At 40.8% G+C, this 6,883-nt stretch overlaps 2 protein-coding genes across 5 annotated transcripts in view; both read left to right on the top strand.

Moving 5' to 3' along the window:
* The first annotated feature begins 1,449 nt into the window (after positions 1 to 1,449).
* msantd1 (Myb/SANT-like DNA-binding domain containing 1) lies at positions 1,450 to 5,750 on the top strand. Of its 2 annotated transcripts, XR_009395985.1 has the most exons (4): positions 1,450 to 1,967; positions 2,059 to 2,349; positions 4,324 to 5,365; positions 5,480 to 5,750. XR_009395985.1 is itself a non-coding variant. In XM_059355097.1 (3 exons), exons 1-3 carry the CDS (start codon positions 1,714 to 1,716, stop codon positions 4,577 to 4,579), a joined length of 801 nt encoding a protein of 266 aa, XP_059211080.1. In that variant the 5' UTR covers positions 1,450 to 1,713; the 3' UTR covers positions 4,580 to 5,750. The 2 variants fall into 2 exon arrangements, 1 of the variants encoding a protein (XP_059211080.1); XM_059355097.1 differs by having other exon boundaries at positions 4,324 to 5,750.
* An 885-nt stretch (positions 5,751 to 6,635) lies between these two features.
* The window catches only part of rgs12a (regulator of G protein signaling 12a), a 38,545-nt gene continuing 38,297 nt past the window's right edge, over positions 6,636 to 6,883 (top strand). For 2 of the 3 annotated variants that reach the window (XM_059354872.1, XM_059354871.1), the window contains exon 1: positions 6,636 to 6,823. The gene's annotated coding sequence lies outside the window, so the exon portion shown is untranslated. The remainder of the gene's footprint in view (positions 6,824 to 6,883) is intronic. The other variant, XM_059354873.1, reaches the window with a different exon arrangement.

The following is a 6,883-nucleotide window of genomic DNA, read 5'->3' as shown; positions in this document are numbered from 1 at the left end:
GAATGAAAAAATGTACAGAGATAATTAAGCACAATTATAGTGGACCCCAGCAAGAGGATTCAGTCATGATATTGAAATAGACAAGGGTTAGTATGTTAGTGAGTATAATATATTAAAGACTTTATCTCATATTTAGGGCAGTTAAAAAACTGTTTAAAAAATCCATATCCTGAGCAAAAATTTCAAGGCAGCATTCACAACACCTGCAAAAATAATATTTTACCTTCAGTAAAGCGATAAATATGAACCTATTCCCAAAGGACCAATCACATTTCTTCCCATTTTAACTGCACACTGGAGGCGGAAAAACACACACACACACACAAAAAACCTTTCACACTAACTTTCATTTAGCCTTCCATTTCTGTAACGGCGGATCTTAACGTTTGTCTTAAGTGACAGATGTGATGGATTGAGCAAAGCTGCTAATTTGCAGTATGAAAATGCACGAACCGCCTGTCAGGCTGCTGAGGAGCAGATGGGTTAAGGGTCTAATCAGGCCAGAACTGAGTTAAGCCGAGCAGACAGCAACTAGTGGCACTAATAAAGATGAAGTGGGTGGGCTTGTGTTAATGCATTACCATTTTTGCGCTTTTCTGGCGAGAAAAAGTAAATATGGAGAGACAAAGCAGGAGGCAAAAAGCTGTGGGGAAACAGTGGTTTGGGGTTTTACTGTCTCTGCATTTGTGTGGCTTTGTTGCAATAATGTTCTTGGAAAAAGGATTTGAACAGAGAGGCAGATAGAGAGAAAGGGAGCAAGAGACAGGGGAAATAAATGCACATTTTATGGTAGATGAGGGTGCTTGAGATGGGGGTAGACAAAGATCCGCCCCTTGCAGGGATCTTAAAAGGGGAGGGGGCTCCCACCGGTCAGAAAAACCCTTCCTGCAGGGGTCCTTTGTCTAAAACCTACAGCTATGAATAGAAAGCTGATTACAGATCTCACAGCAGTCAGCGTTTTGTCTTCAGTTACAGGGGTGCTTAGGGTCGATCACCACATGGTGCCATTTTGTCTGATACGTCTCCTCCCTGTTATTACAGTTTTTCAGTGAAAGCCTTTTTCTTGCCTTTTAGGTCCAAACTGCAAACTGGAAGTGTTTTCCTCTCTTCTACCTCGCGCCAGATAAAGCAAATCCTCCCTCTCCCCGTCTGAAAAATGACTTGTCTATTATTAAAAGCTTTTAAATGGAGCAGCGTGTTGGCTGACGACCAAATCCAGTGCCTTGTTGCCAGGGAAACACATACCCTCAGCTCTCCTTTTTTTTCTCTCCTCCCCAGAGGCTCATATTTCAAAACTGTCAGCAATCTCATGTGCTCACACTGCTGCCTTTCAGCTAAAAGCTTTTTGTGCTGCCAGTGGAGCAGAGTGCAGGGGAAAGGAGAGCATATGGGAGTGGTTAGAGGAGAGGGAGGGAAAATGAAGTGCCTCCCTCCCCGTTGCCAAGGCAACTTGATGTCACAGTGACATCACGCATCACTAAAAGCTTTTAACCGGATTCCTCTCCCGCCTTAGGCCCCATTTTGAGTCCTCTTTCAGCTAGGCTAGGGGGAAGGGCACAGGCAGGACGGTGTGTGTGCCTGCTTGCATGTATCACTCCCTCACTGCAGATTGAACACAGCTCTTAGCACAGTAAAAGACTTTCAAATTGAACCACTACAGAGCCTGTTTCTGCAAAACACAGCCGGCACAGGCCAAGAGAAGCCATTTAAAAAATGGCAACAGAGGACGGTTTCAGCTACCTCATGGCAGGTCACAGTGAGAAACACAGGCGGGCCCCGAACTGGACCGACGGTGAAATGAAAGCCCTCCTGTACGTGTGGGAGGAACACCACAACGAACTGAAAATGAGCAAGAGGAACGCCAAGGTTTACGAGAAGATGTCCCAGAGGTTTTTCCAGCTGACCGGAGAGCAGCGATTCAAAGAGGAAATCAAGATGAAAATCACCAACATGTCATTTCAGTACAGGCAAGTACACCACATCCAAATGTCCAAACAGATGTGTGACTTCAAACTCTAGCTGTTGCATGACTTTAAACATCTATTTTTGATCCAACAGGAGACTAAAGAGCATAGCCGGTGAAAGCGGGGAGACGCCAGACTGGCCGTATTATAAGGCCATAGAGAAGATCCTCTCCAAGCCGCTGGAGAACGGGCGGGTGAAGTTGGAGCTCCAGGGCTCCGCTGCAGGTCCCTCCACTTCCTCTCAGTCCACAGACAACCTGGTGCCCCAGTCAGAGGAGGGGTTGATGGGATTCCTGCCAGAGTACACAGGCTCCTCAGACGAGATGGAGATAAAAGAAGAGCTGGAAACTTTGAGCTCTGACAGTGAGCACACACAGGGCTCCAGGTAACAGAGAACAGAGGAGACACATGGTGTGTGTGTGTGTGTGTGTGTGTGTGGGTGTTAACGACAGGCTGATAACTGAAACTGTCCTTTTTATTCTCTCAGGAAAGTGATCTCCAAAAGCTGTTTAAGTCTGTTTAAGTTTAAGTCTGTCATGTTGTTACATGTGTTTCTCGTTGCATTTATCCTAAAAATATAACTGCAAACCAAATAGTCAAGAAATCCAACTTAGTCTCTAGAATACATGCTTTTACGACTTGCATTCAGATTAATTTTATGTCTACAATCAATATTTTGGGAATTTCAAGGTTAGCTTTCCGCCATATCTCATTGTCTTCCTCAGCTGCAGAACTGCGGACTCAGACGTCAAGACTGAACGTGCAAGCTAACAAGTAAACAAGTTATTAAGAATAACCTCTAGAGCTGCACCATTGAGAGCAAAGAGCCATAACTACAGCAAAAAACTGTTAAGTAAAGAAAAAGCATTTAAAGTTTTCAACAGAAAACGAACCACAGGGAAACAAATTATTTAGATTCAAACTAATTTTGTTTCATCAAAATTAAAAATTCTTTTAGCTTTTCTTCTGCCATGTGTTAAAAATTACCCTGAACTTAATAGAATTATTTACAATTCTGTAAAAGTAGCTTAACCACTGTGTAAAGGTCTCAGGTTCGTTGAGTGGAAGCCCAAGAGTAAACAACCAGAGAAACACACTGGCCTCAATGCAGCAGGCTTTTATTTAGGTCACAGGTAAAGTTCTGCAGCTGGACTCAGATGGACAACAATCGAAGGATCCCAGTCAGAATGAGCCCTGATCTCTCTAATAATTCACATTTTCATCTTCTACAGAAGTTGGACTTACACACAAACCAAGCTCTATTGGCCAGTTACCAATGACGTCCAAGTCTCGTTCGAAGATTGTGATACACAATGTGTGTGTGTGTTTTGTTCTTACAGACGTGTATCTATGAGCTACAAAGCCTAAACATGAAAACTTCTGTGGGAACACAAACCAAACTGCTCTGTCTCAGGTCTGTCTGTGGGAAAGACGAAAGTTACAGTAGAGAAAAACACATTAGCTATCTAACTTCTTATAATTATTCAAATAATTATCCAAATATAACAACTGTGAGCTACGGACTGGCAGATGCTGCTATTCTGCTAAGCTAGGCTAGTTCCCTTTTAGCTTGGGTGATTTAGCTTTTTTAAAGTTTTTATTCTGCATGACTGGATTTAAATGATGCCTTCTTTATGCAGGATAACAAACCAATTTCTATGATTTATTTATTTTTACTTGATATGTTTCATTTACAGTAAACAGCTGTGGGGAAAATAAAATACATTTAGCCTTAGCAAAGTCGAGCCATGGTTATCTTTTGCTAACAACTGGATTTAGCCCTCTGGCTTTAGCATCAAAGTTGTACCTTACTATTTGGTTTGGTGTTTAACTGTAGTTAGTTTGTAGTAACGTCACATTTTACACACTGTTTTCTTTAAATTTATACATATATGGCATATCATGCTGCAAAAGGGGGAGTAAGTACATTAGCTTTAGCCATAACTTAGACTTGATTATCTTCAGCTAGCTTTAGCTTTTAGCTATCTTAAATGCTATACAATATATTTTTTATGTTATACATGTGTGACATAAGAATAAAAAAAATATAGAGTAAAACCATACATTGTATACAAAGCATGTGTACAGTCTATGGGGAAAATAGTTATTGTAAGTCCATCTAGTTTATTTGGTCTTAAAAAGCTCAAATTTTGGCTTTTGAAGGGCATTCCATTTGTTTGTTCAGTGTTTGTCATTAGCCTTCTTTTAAAATAGTTCTGGTACTGTATTTCTGTGATTACTGGCTTCGGGACAGAGTTGCTGTTGTTAACAAACTGTTTTTAGGTTGAAGGACGAACAATGATATCTTGCACCCAGAGGTGATCTCTTATTAAATAAAGGTCTATCCTCTGTTCTCCAGCTCTCACCCGACTTCAGCCAGGAAAAGACATGCCAACAAGCACCTGTCCATGAAGAGAAAGAAACTGCGAGTGATGCAGGCCATGTTACAGCAACAAAAGAGGTCGAGTCGCGCTATAGAGGAGACGTGCATGGAGGTCCGTCGAGCCATGCACCAACAGAACCTCCTCCAGGTCCAGTGTCTGCAGCTGCAGGAACGTATGATGAACCTTCTGGAGAAGATGATCCAGCCTCCCTCCACCACGTCAGCATCATAGAGCCAAATTGGGGTCAAAGATACAGTGAAGCCGTGATGTGTGGCGGTTGTGGTTATCGGGGAGTGATCATGATCTTGCCTAATCTATAGCTTTGTTGAAGCAAGAATAAAATATATTTATTTTTGATCTCAGTTCGACATGGAACATTCTTAAGGGTTATCATGTTGCATAAGTCAAAGTGTAGCTGTTATCAGTGCAGAGATGGCACAATAATATGCCTTATGATTTTGGAAGGTGTTATCAGCCTGAATATCACTGATGGCAGATGACCATGTTAATAACCATAATTACAACAACTGGCACTTCAGCATCTACCGTACATTAGGCTCCACTGTGAGCTTTCATTGTAGGGATAGCTGTATCAGATCTTCTGTCTTGATAATTTGTCAAGTACCCTATTTAAATCACTGTGGGAACAACAGCCTTGCAAAAAAACGATTTATCTTGTCACTTCCTTTTTTCACCGTGCCAGGATAATTACAAGTGAGGAGCGTTTGATGTCAAAACAGGGCAATTTGTAGCATAATTAAGCAGACATTGAGGCAATAATCCCTGTTCTTATTGAAGTGATTGGAAGGAATCTGTCATCAAATGGCAGCATAACCAACTGAAACTCGAAACACGTCCTTTTTACTAAAACATGCAGTCCTACTGTCTCCCTTGTATGAGACAGAATTGCTTCTGGACTTCATAGGCTACAATGTCAAACAGATGTGGCTGTAAAGAAAACATACTGGAAAAGATGGTATCTCTGATGGTGACCACAATGAGTTTCTAACAATGAAGGTAGGCTACATTTCCTGTCTTCAACTGATACACATTTTCAAGGTGAATCTTATTTCGATGCAATTAACACAATTGCCTCCACTGATCCATTTTATCCCTTTTTTGCAAATTCAGATTGTGCGTCACTGTAACCACACTGATTGGACATCTGCCTGCGCTCTAACCGGACTGATTAAGAACAAACAAAGAAGATGTATTGTTTAATCGTGGGTGACATTGTGCTTTTAGGATTAGATATAAATGCAAACTAGGAGACAAACAGAAAAAAACTGTTTTTCTCTCTGACATTTCAATACTTCAAAATGCACAGAATGTTCTGTTCTTATTTGCATTTCTGCTGAATAAAACAACACCATCTCCATCCACCGTTATTTATTGTCTTTTATTGTTACTGCAGAGTAATTATTGAAATGCAAACTACACAGAAGGTAAGGCCTGATAGAGCCGGAATGTTAAGGTCTTTGCCTTTCAGCCTATTTTAAGAGGATTTGGAGAAACTGGGGATTAAGTTAGTTCCATCACACACTACACCAAGTCCACTGAAGAGACTGCTTCAACATAACAAATAAAATGCAGTACTGTTGGTTCAAGGTGTTAAAAACATTGCAAGTTTTATTGATGTTACCAAAACTATAATAAAAATAAGCAGTTCTCTAATGACATTAGGCTTTTTATGATTAATCATATTGTAACATGTAATATTTAACTCTTTTTTTTTTTTTTTTTTTTTTGCAAATGCACGTGTTATAAGTCATGTGACAGTGTGTGCAACCGTTGCAGCCCTTTGACCAGTAAGGTATTGTTTATAGACAGTCAAGTGCCGCTGCGCCAGTGCAGTGTGGAAGAGACAGGGAGGCGACAAACATGCAATAGAGACATACTGCACCAATAGCAAAATCATATGGGTAAGACTAAATTATTTTGTTTTTTCAATTATAATGGGAGATTATAAACATTATATGCACGTGTGTGCGTTTTTAAATTTAACGTGCCCTTTCCTGACGTGTTTCCGTGAGCTTACAGTGCCGCTCAAATCCAGAATTTCTATATTTAAGTGGTGTTGTTTACTATAAAAGTCTCTAGGCATTTAAATGTAACTTACTTTAGCGTAAAATAAACACACTCTGCCGACATCACTATCAGCCAATAGCGTCACTCCAATCGTTTGAATATTGAACGTTACGGGCGCGCTGATTGGTCAGACAGGGACGTCACGTGTTCCAGAGACGTTATGCTGTCATGGTTACAATGAAAGACGCTTTGTGATCTCCGCGGTGAGTGAATGGAGGGAGGTGCTGTAACGCGGTGCCATATGGACTACTGAATCACTGCAGGGAAATATTGCTTTTCATTATTAAAACATGGACGTTTAGTGTGGAAAATGTAAAAGTTAGGACGTTTGGCAGCGTGAATGTAAATTCGTGTGAGCTTTTCTGGAACTTTTCAGCCCTGAAAAAGGTAATTTCTTAAAAAGTTTGTTCTCTCTCACAGCCTCATTGTGGTGATAGTTTCTGGATT

This window comes from Centropristis striata, chromosome 17, assembly GCF_030273125.1.
Source record: "Centropristis striata isolate RG_2023a ecotype Rhode Island chromosome 17, C.striata_1.0, whole genome shotgun sequence".
NCBI classification, from domain to species: domain Eukaryota; kingdom Metazoa; phylum Chordata; class Actinopteri; order Perciformes; family Serranidae; genus Centropristis; species Centropristis striata.
The sequence above is the reverse complement of the archived record's forward strand: the minus strand, read 5'-3'. Positions and strand labels throughout refer to the sequence as shown.

Coding starts and splice junctions, on each gene's coding strand:
- msantd1 (XM_059355097.1), top strand. CDS start 1,714: ATGGCAACAGAGGACGGTTTCAGCTACCTCATGGCAGGTCACAGTGAG. Junction 1,968..2,058: donor AACATGTCATTTCAGTACAG/GCAAGTACACCA, acceptor TTGATCCAACAG/GAGACTAAAGAGCATAGCCG. Junction 2,350..4,323: donor GAGCACACACAGGGCTCCAG/GTAACAGAGAAC, acceptor TCTGTTCTCCAG/CTCTCACCCGACTTCAGCCA.